The sequence below is a fragment of the Eretmochelys imbricata genome, chromosome 16 (assembly GCF_965152235.1).
Source record: "Eretmochelys imbricata isolate rEreImb1 chromosome 16, rEreImb1.hap1, whole genome shotgun sequence".
Classification (NCBI taxonomy): Eukaryota; Metazoa; Chordata; order Testudines; family Cheloniidae; genus Eretmochelys; species Eretmochelys imbricata.
Window position 1 is genome coordinate 7,302,413 of NC_135587.1, and position 16,672 is coordinate 7,319,084.

At 55.9% G+C, this 16,672-nt stretch overlaps 1 protein-coding gene across 1 annotated transcript in view; it reads left to right on the forward strand.

Annotated features, from left to right (window-relative positions):
- The window catches only part of ABCA2 (ATP binding cassette subfamily A member 2), a 129,969-nt gene that overhangs the window by 101,109 nt on the left and 12,188 nt on the right, over positions 1–16,672 (forward strand). The window contains exons 30-40 of the mRNA XM_077836235.1: positions 2,381–2,593; positions 2,966–3,068; positions 3,785–4,113; positions 5,502–5,715; positions 7,085–7,190; positions 7,792–7,903; positions 8,530–8,590; positions 9,133–9,307; positions 11,788–11,903; positions 13,140–13,287; positions 13,636–13,759. Coding sequence (XP_077692361.1) covers positions 2,381–2,593; positions 2,966–3,068; positions 3,785–4,113; positions 5,502–5,715; positions 7,085–7,190; positions 7,792–7,903; positions 8,530–8,590; positions 9,133–9,307; positions 11,788–11,903; positions 13,140–13,287; positions 13,636–13,759 — 1,701 coding nt within the window. The remainder of the gene's footprint in view (positions 1–2,380; positions 2,594–2,965; positions 3,069–3,784; positions 4,114–5,501; positions 5,716–7,084; positions 7,191–7,791; positions 7,904–8,529; positions 8,591–9,132; positions 9,308–11,787; positions 11,904–13,139; positions 13,288–13,635; positions 13,760–16,672) is intronic.

Below are 16,672 nucleotides of genomic sequence, written 5' to 3' on the forward strand. Positions count from 1 at the left end.
CGTGGAGCATTTGGGGACATCGTGTTTTTTCTCTCCTCTCCGGATATCCCAAGGATCCTGTTATTGAACTCCAGGGCTGCATAATGCCCTGGGGAGCATTGGCACGTGGCTCAAGTATGAAGGCCGAGCAGGGAGCGCAGTACAGAATCTCCTCTGATATCCCAGACTCCCGACACCAAGACCCCAGTGGGATTGCAAACCCCATTCAAAATTTCAGACGCAGCCAATTCCTCACTTTGGTCGATATCCCAGCAATCAAACTCCTGGCAAGAGCTAATGAGGAAAGGGGGAGGAGGGGGGGGCTATGCAAATTTAAATAAAAGTGAGGGGGAAATTGCTCTGGTCAAAATTTTTCACATAAAAATTTTGAATTTTCGGCACCAAATCAAGAACCAAAATATTTTGATTCTCGACTGGTGCTGTGGTGCCTCCTAGGAGTTGTAGTTCAAATTCCTCATGGTCCCATAAGCCAGACTCCCTGTCTGGACTATATCTCCCATGATGCACCATGCATCATGGGAGATTAGGTTTGGCTGAGGAGCCTGGCCTGTAAAAAAAGAACTGGAGCATGAGGCGTAAGAACATAAGAGCTGCCGCACTGGGTCAGACCATGGGCCAGCTTGCCCAGTATCCTGTCTCCAACATACCAGAGCTTCAGGGGGAGGGTAGAGAACATGGCAACTTTGGAGGACTCCACCTGTCTTCCCTTCCTGGCTTCTGGCAGTCAGAGGTTCAGGGTTGCCCTGAGCATGAAGGTGCATCCCGACCATCTTGGCTAATTCCTGTTGATGGACCTATCCTCCAGGAACTTACCCAGTTGTTTTGTGAACCCACTTATATTTTTGGCCTTCACAATATCCCATGCTAATGAGTTCCACAGGTGAATTGTGCATTGTGGGATAAAGCACTTCCTCTTGTTTGTATTAAACCTGCTGCCTGTTAATTTCATCTGGTGACCCCCACTTTTTGTGTTGTGGCACCTGAACTGCCCCTGAGGCACCATAGTGGCATTTCACAATCAACACGTTTCAGGAAAGCAGACGCTTTTCACCCCCAAAAATTGTTCCATCAAAAAACAGTTGTGGCCCTACTGCTTCCCCAGTCCCTCTTGCTTCCCCTGCTGGCATCTGTCGGGCGTGCCTCCCTGAGGGAGGCCTTCATGGGAGGAGCCTGACTTCTCCTCGCCTCCGAAATGGAGCAGGAGACTGGGGGCTCCCATGGCCTGCTGGGGGAAGCACTGAGGCAGGTGGGCGCAGACGTGTGGCACGGGAGTTGTGACATGGAGTTGGCAGGATTTTGACCCTCATGGGTCAGGACTCCCTTCGAAGCATCTCTCTCAGGTTGCTCGATCTCGGTATAGCCAGTAAAATGAACCTTCCTTGGTTACAAAAACAGTGCGATTAAACCAAGAGAAAAGAATCTCCGTTGTGTTACCCCTTCGCCCCCTAACAAAAACAGAGCAGCCAACGTGGCTTAAAACCAAAGTTTCTTTCCCCTGGCCTGAGCCCTCCTACCTCTGGATTCAGAGGTGAGCTTGTGAGGGGTCTTGGAGCTGACGTCCCCAGGGCTGCAGTGCTGGAACAAAGGGGCCACCTCCCCCTGCTCTATGGCTTTGTTATGGGGGAACCTCGTGAGAGTCGGTTGTTTAATGGTTTGAGCAGGTGACCTGGGGGTTGTGGCCCTGAGCTCTGTCCCTGGCTCCCTCGCTGCCGGCCTGTGCGACCTGGGGCTGGCGCTATGTAGCTTGGGTGCTGCACAGGAAGGTGCGATTGTGTGTCAGCGGGGTTGTGAAATACCCTCTCCTGTCTCCCGCGCATATAAGAAATAACCTGCCTACCCGGGCTCCTCTCTGTTCACGGGGGTGCTGCTTTCCCCCCTACCCTGCGTGTCCCTTTTGGGTTGGGGGATATGGTCAGCTACGTACAAGGGTCAGTTGTATTAACCCGCTGAAACTGCCATGGCAGCAGCTGGCATAAGGGTTACGTGAGTTTAGAAAACAGTGTCTGACACCAGCTCCCCATCACCGACCTGCCAAGACCTGCATCTAGGATTCTGCATTTCCACGTGCACCCGACGTTAACTCTGTAGCTGCAGCTCTTCAGAGCTCAGCCCAGCCCTGGGGAGGGGAGCCTGGCAGGTATTGGGGCTGGCATCCCACCTCCTCTCCCTGGGCACAGCCCCCCGGGGGGAGCCCCATGCTGCGTGACGGGGTTGTGCGGAGAACCATGTCTTGCGTCACTGACTGCACAAGCTGATTCCTGGCCGAGTCCTGAGGAGGAGGTGGTGGGGGCTGGGGAAGGAGCTTGATGGCCTCTGAGAGAGCCTGACCCCCTCTGCGTGTCTCTTCCCACTCCCCGTCACTCCCTTGCTCCAGACCAAGAGGCTGACGCTGAGGCTGCGGACCAGCCCCTGGTGGGACAGGGGAGCTTTAAGCTGGAGGGCTCCTGGCTCAAGCTGCGCCAGTTCCACGGGCTGATCGTCAAACGCTTCCACTGCGCCAAGCGCAACACCAAGGCCCTCTTCTCGCAGATCCTGCTGCCCGCCTTCTTCGTCTGCGTGGCCATGACGGTGGCGCTCTCTGTGCCCGAAATAGGTGAGTGCAGGCACTGGCCCCAGCTCCTTTCCCCACCCCCCATGCCAGGCTGCCGTGTCACCTCTTGCTCCCCTTGGGACGCTGGCCTCCCTGCCTGCCTCCTGGCAGAGCTGCATGTGCACTGCATGTGTGCCCACATCTCTGGCTCCCGGCTGCCCGACAGCTACCTGGGTGTGGATGGGGAATGGGATGGGGGACTGACCAGCTAGAAGTCACCCAGCAAATCTGGAATGTGGGGAGTGCCGCTGGGCCTGCCCTGTGCCCTGGGCCTTTCACTGGGGTCCTGGGCTGGCCTTCCAGCCCAGAGTAGGGAGGGGATGGGGGACCCACCACCCCTAGGGAGGTTGCTCAGGGTGCCCCTTTTCTCCCCAGGTGACCTGCCTCCTCTGATCCTCTCGCCGTCCCAGTATCACAACTACACCCAGCCCAAGGGCAACTTCATCCCCTATGCCAACGAGGAGCGGCGCGAATACCAGTGAGAGGCCTGGCGCTGCCTGGGGAACAGCATCCTACGCCCCCGTCCTGTTCCCCATGCCCTCAGGAAGGAGGGGCAGGGGGGTTCAACCACGCTGCCGCACGCTGCCCCGCAGTGACTGCTGCTGCCGCACGGGATCTGTCAGGGGAGGCCGGGTGCTTCTTGCCGTGCAGGGTCATTGCTCTGAATCTGGCACCGATCCCCCCTCCATCTCTTTATCCACCGCACAGTGCCTGCCCGGGAGGGTGCCCCCCTAGCAGGGAGGGCACTGTCCTCCACAGGGCCCTCGTACAGGCTGCCGGCCGTGTGGCACCTAGAGAGAGCAGTTCTGTGATGTGCCAAGCTGTGGGCCGTTGAGGCCTGTCCGTGGCTACCGGCCTGGGCTGGATTTGAGTCAGTGACCTGCCAGTGAAAGGCCCTCTAGTCCCTCCCCTGTGCCATCCAGTCCCCTTCAGCCCCCAAGCCAGAATGCAGGCTCCACGGCCCCTGCTCGGCAGGCACTGTAGTGATAGGACTTGGCACCGACCAAGCCCTGTGAGGAGCAGGGCCCCTGAAGCCAGTGGGGGCCCGGCCCCTCCTGGAATATCACTTTAGGAGACTGGCCTGCAAGCAAGAGGGTTTCTCAGGCCCGTCCTAGGGAGCATGACTGACCCAGAGGAGCCACAGAAGCGTCCCCTGCTCACTAAGCCCTTCTTACCCGCGGTCCCTCTCCACAGCATGAAGCTGTCGCCCGATGCCAGCCCACAGCAGCTTGTCAACACCTTCCACCTGCCCTCCGGGGTGGGGGCCACGTGTGTGCTGAAGACGGCCTTCAATAGCACCCTGGACCAGCTGGTGCAGACCCTGAACCTCAACAGCAACGAGTCCAAGATGCTGGCGGCCAAGTACTTCGACGCCATGTGCGTCGATTCCTTCACCCAGGGTCTGCCGCTCTCCAACTTCGTGCCACCGCCCCCATCCCCTGCCCCCTCTGACTATCCCGTCTCCATGGATGACGACATGGTGCATGCCTGGAACTCCACCACGTACCCCTCCACCGTCAAAGGTAATGTCTGGCCTGGCAGGAGTCTGGGGGAAACGGGACCTCCGGCAAAGCAACACATACTCTGCCCAGCCAAGGCAGCGGAGGAGGATTAGAATGCGGGTCTCTGGCATTGCTGAGGGGCTCACAGAGCAGCACATTTTGCTCAAGCCACTGGCAGGCTTGTCTGAGACTTTCCCATAATGCCTTTCAGGGAGGGGCAGAGCTTTACTGGGCACAGGGTTTAGGAACATGGGAATTGCCAGACTGGGTCAGACCCAAAGTCTGTCTAGTCCAGCATCCTGGCTCTGAAGGTGGCCGGAACCAGCTGTTCAGAGTGTAAGAACCCCGCTATAGCAGATGTGGGATAGTTTGTGTCCCATGTAGGTCTCCTCATTTCTAATAGAGATCAGCTCAAACCCTGAAGCATGAAGTTCAATACCCCAGCTGAAGTATTTGTTAGCATAACTCAGAGCTCTAGATGTTCTTGCTGTCCGTATAAGTGCCTGATTCCTTTTTGAATCTTGTTACATTCTTGGCCTTGGTGACTTCCTGTGGCAGTGAGTTCCACAGGCTACATGTGTATTGTGTGAAAAAGCATGTCCTTGTACTGGTTTTGAATTTGTGACCTTTCAATTCTATTGAACGTCCCCTTGTCCTTATGTTGTGAGGCAGAGATAACAGAAGCTCCAGATTTCCCTTCTCTAGACCATTCATTATTTGATCTGCTTGTATCATGTCTCCTCTTGTTCATCTCCTTTCTAAGGTAACAGTCCCAGTTGTTTCAGTCTCTCGTTATGCTCCGATTCATTCTCCTCACCCGCTCTAAACACTCCTTTGGTTCATTTGCAACCAGAAGTCATTTTAAGAGGATGAACGATAGGGGCATCTTAAAGGACAGAGATTCAGCCCCAGTGAGCACTTGGGATTTCATCTCTGTCTGAATTCCGATGCTGGGGGGCCGCAGGAACACGTCTGCTTTCCCCCTACGTGTCTGTGTGTCAGGGTACGGATTGCCACTCCGGTAGTCATACCTGAGCTAGCTTTAATCTGGCCAGCTCGGTCCTGGAGCAGTGAAGTTCTCGGCACAGGCCGGACAAGCGCGCCCGGATCCCTGGTTGATTCCTCAGGCCTCTGCCACGCCTTTGCTGCTCTGATGCCTGACCTAGCCAGACTAAAGCAAACTCCGGTGTGTCTACTTGAGCTGTAGTCACATCCTGTGATTGCCATACAGCCAAAACCCTTATTCGCTCCTGCCCCAGGTGCTTTCCCCTCTCCCCCTAAAGCAGTCACAGCCACGGCTGTCACAGCAGGGCAGTGCTGCAGGGTTCCCTGCCCTCACCTGGACACAGAGTGGGTGCTCTGCAGAACGAGCGCTCCTGAGGGTCACCTGTCTCCTCTTGTCTCCTCAGAGACCGTCACTTTGGCCCCGTCCCTGCCCCGCCTCATCCATGAGCCCATCAAATGCACCTGCTCCATGCAGGGGACGGGCTTCTCCTGCCCCAGCGGCGTGGGAGGCCACCCGCCCCAGATGAAGGTGGTGACAGGGGACATCCTGGTGGACATCACAGGACGCAACATCTCTGAGTACATGCTGTACACGTCGGACCGCTTCCGGCTGCACAGGTGAGGGGCATTTCTGCTCCTCCACATCGGGGGGAGTGTCCCAGCCGGGGTCCGAGGGAGGCAGGGCTAAGACTGGAACAGGACCGGTGGCACCAAGACGAGGCAGGCTCCCAGCAGCAGGCCGGAGGGGAAGCTGAGATCACCACTTCAGTAGCCGTACCTGAGCTAGCTTTAATCTAGTCAGCTCGGGTCCTAGAACAGGGAAGACGCAGCACTCGGAGGCACTGAGGGGAGAGCTAGACCGTACACGTAGAGTTGTCAGTTCTCCAGGATTGTCCTGGACTCTCCAGGAATTAAAGGTGAATCTTTAATTAAAGTTTGTCGTGTGATGAAACCTCTGGGGTATTCCGACCAAAAGTGGCAACCCTACAGACAGGGCAGAGATGGTGGAGGGAGGGGGCGGGTCAGGGGCTGAGCTGACCCCACCCCATTGGGGTCCAATCAGATGATCACTGGTTGATTTTTTTTTTTTCCTGCATCACAGCCAGGATTTTCAAAGCTGGCTGGTGACTCTGGGCGCTTCCCTTTGTGGGGCCCAGCTTGGGACATGTGATAGGGACCTGACCTTCGGAGGGGGGTGCCCAGCACTCTCTGAAAGTCCCTCTCCAGAGGCTCTGCCTTTCCTGTTTGGTAGGGTTGTCCCTGGGATGTGCTGCAGCTGAGCCTGTCTCAAGACTAGCCAACTAGGGGCACAGAGAGAGCCCCCGGCTGGGAAAACGCTGGCCCGCAGGGGGCCAGGGCAGTAGGATGTGACCATTCCCCCCCTCCCAGGCTGTCCGAGTCCTCTGAGATTTCCCTCGGGGGGCTGCAGAAAGGAGGAGCCCTGCAGTGGCCACAGCTGTGCTGTGCAGGGACCTACTGAGGGGAAACTTTTGGCTGGAGTTGGCTCCTGCTCCGAAGGCTGGGCAGACCCGCTCGGTAACGCTGGTCCCACTGCCCTGCCGCTGACAGTGCAGGCCTCGGTTTCCAGCCCCAGTCGCCCCCTGCCTAGGCTGCGTTTTGCTCTCGGCTCGTCCCTGGAATGGAGGGCGGAGAAGGGCCCCTGGGCGCTCAGTGGCAACCTCTGGCCAAGCAAGGAGCAGCTTGGCCTGGCTCTGCAGTGGCCGTGACACCGGGCCTCGTGGATGAAGCAGCCAGCTCTCAGGGGTTGGGTCACAGCGGGTGGTGGGAGCAGCTCGCAGGTCGGAAGTGGTGTCTGGGGGCTCCGGCCAGGGTTCACTGTCCTGCCCTCGCTCAGGTTCCCCCCATGGAGCCCAGCATTTCAGGGGAGGCTCAGGTCCCATTCTTCCAATGGCTCGTCTTTCCTCTGTGTCGTCTGGGCTGAAAGAAGGTGGCCCCAGCCTTTTGTTTGCTTCTCCTTCTACCCTAGGTATGGAGCGATCACGGTTGGCAATGTCCAGAAATCCATCCCAGCGTCCTTTGGCGCCCAGGCCCCTCCTATGGTGCGGAAGATCGCGGTCAGGAGAACAGCCCAGGTGGGGGACCCTCTGAGAGCTGGGGAAGGTTCTGTCCCTGTGTCAGCCCCATCCCGCTGCGTCCCCTCCAAAGACCCGCCCTCCTTCCAGAGTCCCACCGAAGGGGTCCCAGAGCAAGAGGGGAGGTACAGGCTTCCCTGCATGCTCTTGGGAAGGGGAAAAAGGTCAGATCTTGTTCCAGGGCCCCTCACAAGTGAGCTTGTTTGCTGGAGGACAGGTGTACCCCCCAGCGATCACCCCACGGAAGCTTGTCATGCTGCAACCCCTGCTATGGGGTGAGCAGAGATCAGAGCTCTCTCTGGTGCCCCTCAGCAGCACTCGGTAGCTTGATGTTATTTGGAGGTGGGCTCCATTGCCAGCCACGTGGGCCATGGACTAGAGAGAGCAGCTTTTGGGAGGAAGGCGGGTGACCCCAGAGGGCCCACAAAGGGACTCTGTGTCCCTATGCCAGGCCTTGCAGGATGGACCTGGTGGCAGCTTTCACGTGCTGCCAACCACCCCAGCCCCTCCGCTTCCCCCGGCCTCCCTCAGCCCCTCCTGGAGCAGGGCACCCTGCTGGAGCTCCCAGAGCTGACTGTGCATCTCTGCTCTGCCCTTCCAGGTCTTCTACAACAACAAGGGTTACCACAGTATGCCCACCTATCTGAACGCGCTGAACAACGCCATCCTGCGTGCCAACCTGCCCAAGAGCAGAGGGAACCCCGCCGCCTACGGTGAGCTGGCCTAGCCAGGTTGGGGACTCCGACCTGACGAGCGATAATGAGAATAGATGAGCTAAAAACCCCCCTGAGACAGACCCCTCCGGCTCTGATGTAGAATTGACCCAAGGGCTAACAGAGGGAGAGGAGGAAATGTCCTAGTGGGCAGGCTAGTGACTAGACAGACTCTGGTCTCGCTGCTCTTGCGACACTGGGAGTTGGGTTTGAAAACCCATGTCTATCTTGAGAGGCTTTGTGGTCTAGTGGTTAGAGCAGGGGATTGGAGTCAGGTCTCTCTGTGGTGGGGGCAGGATTAGACCCTAAATGACCTTGGGCATGTCCCTTAAGCTCTCCATGCTGCAGCGTGTGCACCTGTGACATGGGGATGGCGCTGGCCTTGCCGGCTGACATGAGGCCTGTCAGTTAACGTTTGCAAAGTGCTCTGAGATCCTTGGATAATTCCCTTCTGTCCCCCAGCAGGGAGCTGTGGCTAGAGCTCGGCCTATGTCAGGGCTGAGCCAAGGGGCAGGGTGCTGAGAGAGCGAGGGGTTGTTCCAGGGCTGATCCACGGGGGGTGGGGGCGCAAGGGGCTGTTGTTACACACCAGCTCTCACTATGTTTCCTGTCACGTTTTGCTGCAGGCATCACAGTGACCAACCATCCGATGAACAAGACGAGTGCCAGCCTCTCCCTGGATTACCTGTGTGTACCCAGTGGGCTCACGGGTGGTGTGCACCTGCCTGGCTGGGTGGGGGAGAGTGTGTTGGATGAAAATGGAGGGAGCCCCCACTAGGTTTTCTATGGCAAAGGTTGCCAGGCCCAGGAGGGGAGGAGCTGTGCCAGCCCATTGCCACCCCTTGCAAGAGGCTGAGAGGAGAGAGATCCTGGCCAGCCTGAAAAACGAAGTCACACAGGCCCCCCACTCCATGAAGGGATGTAGGCTCCTAATCCCCAATGAAATCCATGGAAGTTTGGAGTCTAAATACTTCTGAGGATCTGGGCCAAAATCTGTGTTTCCATGACTAACAACTAGCCTTATTCATGCCCCACGAAACACACGGTCCCCCGCATGTGCACACACGGAGCAGCCTTTGGGCTGGTTTCCTTGCAGGGATACCCAGCTGTGAAGAGAGCAGTGGTATGTGGAGTAACCTGGGGAACAGTTCTCCCACCAGGGCTAACCCCCGTCCCCCTCTGCTTCCCTCCTTCTCACTCCCGTTTCTGCCTCTCTTCCTCTGTCGCAGCCTGCAAGGCACGGATGTGGTCATCGCCATCTTCATCATCGTGGCCATGTCCTTTGTGCCGGCCAGCTTCGTGGTGTTCCTGGTGGCCGAGAAGGCCACCAAAGCCAAGCACCTGCAGTTTGTCAGCGGCTGCGACCCGGTGATCTACTGGTTGGCCAACTACGTGTGGGACATGGTAAGAGCCGAGAAGGGCCACTGGGCTGCCTCACTCAGACCTGGATGGCAAAGGAGCCTGGGGGCAGGGCGGCTGCCTGGGGGCTGTCTGAGCAGAGGCTGATTATACACAGGATGTCCACGAGGGAGACCTCTGTCCAGCCCTGCGTGTGTGGTCCCTGGAGGGGTGATCCATCCACAGGAAGGTCCTTATCATGCAAGCTCTCCCAGTGCCGGAGCTTCTCCTTCCTTCCCTCAGTTAGCAGACGGCCCAGGAGAAGGGTCTGCAGAGCATTTCCCACCCATCAGCTGAGGGTCGCTGCCTCATTTACGCCTGGGGCACTGGCCAGGACCTTGTTCTATCCATGGGGATTGCTTGTCAAGTGGCACCTTGCTTCCCTCGCCTCTGCTGTGGGCCCCTTGCTCCATCTAGGGCATCGGCCCTGGGGAGTGCACAACCAGGCCGCCTATAGTGAGGTGGCTGGGGGTGGGGAAGGGATTCGGCTGTGGGCCTGTGGGGAGCACTGGGAGCACAGGCGGGGCAATGGGCGCCGTCCGTGAGGCATTTGTGTCTTCTCACATCCTGTGGGCAGGACGATCCATTCCGAGCCATGTCCTTTCACATAGCGAGTTCCTCCTTCGGCCTTTCCACCCAGGCCTGGAGTGAGGGGTGGGGGCAGCTTGGCAAGGCTGTGGGGGAGTGCTCTGGGTGTGCTCCGTGCTTGCTTTGGCCCCTTTTCACGTCTCTGAAGGGGAGTTTTGAGACGTGTGATGGAAGTGGAGATCGGCTGGAACAAGCCGTGAAACGCGCCGAGAAAACGTCACCAGGAAATAGGCCCATTTTGGCCCCTTAAGAAGAACAGGACCATTGGGCATCTGCAATTAAACGTGCTATGGGACAAGTTCCATTGCAGCCCTTTCCCACGGTGCCCTGAGGGTGCGACGGGGCAGTCTGCACGTGATCTCTGTGCGAGCTGATCTGGCCCCGGTTCTGCAGCGTCTAGCACCTCCAGGCCTTTGGGAAAGAAGTCACCGTAACAATCTCTTCGTCGCTCTCTTTCAGCCTGCCCAACCTGTAGGAGAAATAGCTTCCTTGGCGGGTAGGTTACTGGGGTGGGGGTGGGGTGACTTGCCGAGAGCCTGAGAGGTTGGTTTTGTGTTTGGCTCTGAGCACGGTGAGACCAGTTTGGGAGCAAAGCCCATCGGCTGGGGCTTTGTCTGCACTACAGATGCTTTGCCAATATGGCTGAACCAGCAGAGCCCCGTAGTGTGGACGCAGGGGATGCTGAGAGAAGATGTTTTTATCACCACCACCTCCCCCAGCACTAAGCAGCCATAAGCCCTGTCTATCAGCATTGCTGCGTGCACACTGGGGGTTTAGCCAGCGTCGCTATCTCGGTTTGGGGGGTTGTGTTTTTTGACCCCCTGACCAAAATAGCTATGCCATCAAAACTTTGTAGTGGGGGTCTCCTACCCCAGACCTGCTTCCCTGGGCTCTGAATTCACTGCCTCCTGAAAGAAGGATGGGGGGTCTCCTCTTAGCTCCACCCCAGCACAGTTCACTCTCCTCTCTGGTGTGTCTGGTTTCAGAGTAGCAGCCGTGTTAGTCTGTATCTGCAAAAAGAGCAGGAGGACTTGTGGCACCTTAGGAGGACCTGTGGCACCCGATGAAGTGAGCTGTAGCTCACGAAAGCTTATGCTCAAATAAATTTGTTAGTCTCTGTGACAAAGTGGGACTGTTCTTAATGTTTCCTCTGAATACTGTAGGGGTGCCTCAGTTTCTCCTATGCAGTTCTTAAGTATCTAGGTGGTGGGATAAGGGTGTATGATCGTTGCAGAGCCCTAGAGGGCAGGTGTGTGCAGGGGTCTGGACACAGGGAATGGCCAACACCCTGTTTCCTGGCAACTGATGGCCTGGGCCCTTCCCCCCTGTAAGGTGAGAGCTAAAGGGTTGGAGAACAAAGGAATCAGGTGCCCTCCTGGCCCGGGAAAGGGACAAAGCCCAGAGGAGGAGGGGCTGGAGAGAGTCAGTTTGGGGCTGGCTGGGGACATGGATGAAGTGCAGACGTGGTTGTCTGACTCACTGCCCCCCAAAATGGATCCAGCTGAGGGGTCCTGTTCTCTGCACCTACAAGCTCTGTTTTAGACCATGTTCCTGTCATCTAATAAACCTCGGTTTTACTGGCTGGCTGAGAGTCACGTCTGACTGCAGAGTTGGGGTGCTGGACCCTCTGGCTTCCACAGGACCCCGCCTGGGCAGACTCGCTGGGGGAAGTGCATGGAGGGGCAGAGGATGCTGAATGCTCCGAGGTCAGACCCAGGAAGGTGGAAGCTGTGTGAGCTGTGTGTCCTGAAGACAGGCTGCTCACAGAAAGGAGACTTCCCCAGAGTCCTGCCTGGCTTCGTAGGGAGCAGTTCCAGAGCATCGCCCGGGGACTCCGTGACAGTCTCTAAGGTGCCACAAGTCCTCCTTTTCTTTTTTCTGGTGTGTCTGTTTTCCAGCTGAATTACCTGGTGCCGGCCACATGCTGCATCATCATCCTCTTTGTGTTCGACCTCCCGGCGTATACGTCTCCCACCAACTTCCCAGCCGTCCTCTCACTCTTCCTGCTCTATGGGTACGTCCGCCTGGCTGGCCATTGCTCGGGGGACACACGTGCCCTGGGAGGGGAAGGAAAGGAGAGCAGTGATGAGGGGCGTCAGCAGGGCCCAACAAGGGAAGGTTGGACTGCTGCTGCCCATGCTGTCCCTGGCTGTGGATAAATGGACAGCCTCTGGCTCAGGGTCTGCCAGCCCAGCACTAGCTTCACACACACGGCTAGATGGGGAGTTTCTAATAGCCAGCAACGGAGCTGGGAGCACTGTGTCAGGGCAGCCTTCTAGCAAAATGCCTAATGATGCAGAAGCTGTATGGTCCTGCCTTTTGGGCTTCCGTTTTGAGAGATGTTTTCGTCACTGTAGAATTATAAATTCTGAAGCCAGACCCATCTGTCAGCCTCTGGGCTGCTCTGTGCTGCCACCCCATGAGGCCACTCCCTGACCCATCCTACCACAGACTGGACCTTCTCCTGTTCCCCATCGACTCGAACTCGAGAACCCCCTGGTTTCTTGAAGGGATGAAGGATGGTTGTGTGATTAAAGCATGGGGCTGGGTGTCAGGAGAACTGGCTGTGCCAAGAACTTTGCGTGGGATCCTGAGCGAATTGCTTGAGCCAAAATGTTCAGGGTGCCCATCCAGAGGTGCTGAGGCCTTGTGTACACTGGAGGTTCAGCCACTGGTGCAAGGTGTAGGCATGCTGCACTGGTGTAGATCGGGGCTTGCCCTGGTGCAGCTCACCCCAGAATCCATCCGCCCCAGTGGCAGGGATCCCAGTGCAGACTAGGCCTCAGGACGTGAGCACCTGCAGCTCTGAGTTCTGAGTGCTCAGCCCCAGCCCAAACCCCTCAAGCTGGAAGCCCACACATGGAAGCTACTTCTGAAAATGTGGGCCATGATTTGGGTAAGGGTGCCCCCTGTCTGCGACCCATCATGCAAGGCAGGCTCCGTTGGTGTCTGAAGTGCTTTGAGATCCGTGGTGGAAGTCACTAGAGCAAGGCAGAGAGATTGCTTACGTGTTTTATTTGGAGACTGTCTCGGGCAGCCTTCACTGGCTCAGGATTTGCTCTGGAAGGAGCTGGCTGAGGATTGGCTAAAGCTCCTCTGTGTTTCTAGCCAATGAACCAAGGATCCCAGAGTTAGGGGCTGTGGCTCACTAGGCCTAGTATGAATGGGGTGGGCAGGCCAGGCGGTACGGGCAGGGCCAGGGCTCGGTCCTCTGTATGATGCACTCACCTTGGCGTTCTGTTGACACCAGCTGGTCCATCACCCCCATCATGTACCCAGCCTCCTTCTGGTTTGAGGTTCCCAGTTCAGCATACGTCTTCCTGATCGTTATCAACCTCTTCATTGGCATCACGGCCACTGTCGCTACCTTTCTGCTGCAGCTCTTCGAGCACGACAAGGTACGTGCTCCTAGGGGCCCCCAAAAAGGGGTGGGGCCGGCCTTCCCTGTCCTGCCTAGATCAGCCATCCTCAGCCCTGCTAGAACTGCTGTGGGCCTGCCCCTGTGATTTTCCAGGCCAGCGTGGCCGCCAAACCGACAGCCAGGATTGCAGGGAGCCTGTGACAGCTGGGGGAGGAAGGGGGCCATAGTGCAGACTGCGTGCCAGCGGTGAGACCCGCGCCAGAGAGGCCATGCAGGAGATCCTCGCTCCACATGCTGCAGCCTTTGGTCTCTGGGGCACTTCTATCAGGGTGGGCACAAGGCAGTTTGGGGGGGGTGTCATCTCCCCCTCCTTCCATCTCGGCAGGACCTAAAGGTCGTTAACAGCTACCTGAAGAGCTGCTTCCTCATCTTCCCCAACTACAACCTGGGCCACGGGCTGATGGAAATGGCCTACAACGAATACATCAACGAATACTACGCCAAGATCGGTAAGGCCCTTGCTCAGACACTGGAAGGGGCAGCAAGTCACTGACCTTACCCACTGGCTGTCCTTGGGACCCAGCGTGGCTGCCGGGCAGGTTTGCATGGTAGAGATAGGAAGTGAGAGCTGATGTAGTCTATGGGGTGGCGGGGAACAGGCAGGTACCATCTGTGATAACATCAGGCCGGACGGCTGCAAGAGGGCAGTGGAAGGCAGATATGTTAGCCCTAGACTGTTAAAGGCCCTTTTCCTTACAAACTGAGAAAGGGTTACCTCAGGTTAATTAGAGACACCTGAATCCAATTAAGGGCTGCCTGAGATCTTTTAATACCCCTTCTCCAGTGAGAGAAAGGGAGGAGAGAGAGGGAGACACCAGCTGTTACCAGGCTAGTTGCAGCAGGGAAGGAGCTTGTTCAGGAGGAGAGGCGGTGTTCCTTCCCACAGGGGAAGCAGACAAGCCTGAGTGCCAGGTAGGGGAAGGACTGACACCCCAGGACAAACAAGAGGATGACATCCTGTCCCAGCAAGGAGGCAGGGAAAGGTATCACCCATTTGTTTGGGTCTGTGGGACTGTTTCCCTTTTTTGAGTGGGGGAAGGAGCATCCCTTAGGCTTACCCTCAGGCCTATCATGAAGACCCAACCAAGGGAGCACCAAAGGGGAAGGCGAACCCTGCCTGAGTGGGACTGATTACCCCAGGCCACCATCACCAGAGGGGAGAAATGCTAAGGCTGGTGGGAGAAAAGAGGTACCTTGCCACACATCTTATTGTTCTGTATTTGTGCAGCACCTAGCACAATCATGGTGTGTGGCTAGGGCTGCTAGCCACGACCACAGTGTAATCACAAGGGCTGCATCGATTCCGACCATCTCGCTCACTGTTAGCATCGTGTAGCCCAGAAGAAACTAGCCTAAATTTCCCAACTTAAGTTTTGTCCAGGTTCCACTGAGTGCATCAGAGACGCGGTTTCTATTATTAGTGATCACTGGACTTTTTGCAATTCACTCTGGGGGAAGCTCTAGCCATTTTTACAGACTTTTTTCCTCCTGTCATTTATTATTTGTATTATTGTGGTACCTAGGAGCCATGTGCAAGGACCAGGACCACGTTGTGCAAGGCGCTGTACAGACATAGAACTAAAATCAGTCCCTGCCCCAAGGAGCTCACTATCTGACTGGGGTCCCTTTAACTTGGCCCTGGAAACCTCTTTCCACTTTCCAAGCTGCTTTCATATTTAATTCCAGAGCTGCTGGCATCTTAGAATCTGCTCCAGAAAGTACCGAGAAATCCTTTAAAAAACCAAGGACTTATAATTCGCATTTTCCATGTAGTTGATATTGTAAAGTTGCAAGACGACTTTACTGGTGAAGGATGTCTGGATGGAAAGGCATTGTTCTGTCTAGATCTAGTGCTGGTGACCACAAATCACCCAAAACGCTGTGTGCCATCCATCCCAGAAGTGAAGCAAAATTGAAAGCGAAACCACTGTCACCTTCATTAGAAAGAAAATATGTTTCCATTTCAGAGTCCCACTCCAGTAATGTAATGTGTTTAATTAAAACTTCCTTCTCCCTTTGGTTATCTTCCACCTAGTGGACAAATGTCTGTTCCTAACAGAGAGTCTGCAGCCCTGCATTTGTATCAGGCAGCATTATGAAAATGTTGGCTTTCATTGCTCATTTTCCTTGAACTTAGTTGTGGACAGTCTACTAAGATCTGGGCTTCTCACTGTAGCATTTAGTAATAATGTATCAGGGGCCCGTTTTGCTCAGCATCCTTCATACACAGACCAAGAACTTAAGATCTAAAGCCCCGACCCTACAAGTACAGTAACTCCTCACTTAATATTGTAGTTACGTTCCTGAAAAATACAACCTTAAGTGAAACGATGTTAAACGAATCCAATTTTCCCATAAGATTTAATGTAACTGCGGGGGGTTAGGTTCCAAGGAAATTTTTGGGGGGCAGACAAAAGGCATTATATACTGTACAGTACTGTACTGTACTGTGGGTGGGAGGTGCCCCTGGCTTACCCCACACAGGCACAGCCCGCTGCAGGCTAGGACGCTAGGAAGCACCTGGCGCAGGCTTCCCCCTGGAAGAACAGGCGCCGACTTTGCTCCAGGCCTGCCTCTTCCTATCCCCACTCCACTCCAGGCCCATCTCTTCCCACCCCCACTCCACCACTTCTCTGGAGCACAGCGCATCCCCGCTCCTCCCCCTCCTTCTCAGAAAGTCCTAAGTGCCACCAAGCCGCTGTTTGGCAGCGGGGGAAGCACTGGGAGGGAGGGGGAGAAGGTGGAAAAGAGGAACTTGTGCAATGTTCCCTTGTAAAGTCGCTGCTCTTCCACAGAATCTTACAAGCAGTGGACAGAGCAGGCAGCCAAACGATGTTATAAGGGAGCATTGTACAACTTTAAACGAGCATGTTCCCTAACGGAGCAGCGACGTATCTTCAAAACAATGTTAAGTGGGAGGATGTTAAGTGAGGAGTTACTGTATTTACCCATATGCGTAACTTTACTCCCTGCGAGTGGGTCCATTGACATCACGGGCGCCACTCGGTGTGCACAGGTAAGCGTGTGTATGCTTCTTCGCAGGATCGGGGCCTCAGAGCTGACAAGCTAGGTGTTGTTTGAGATCATTTACAGGGCATTTGTAATGGCCTTCTACCAGGAAATTTCAGCAGTGTAGTCACTGGTGATTTTGTCTGTGAATATTTCCTTCCTTATGCATTATTAGGAGGGCTCCTCTGTTTGCCAGGGTTACTTTGTTTAAGAAGACTTGTCTCTCTGTTAATCTCTTGTATTGGTATCTTGGGAAAAAAATACTGGTGCTCTCAATCCTCATGCTTCAGGGCACATGTTGATCAGGAAGGAATCCCCATCCCTCCAGTACAGTGCATTTGCTGGGGGTTCGT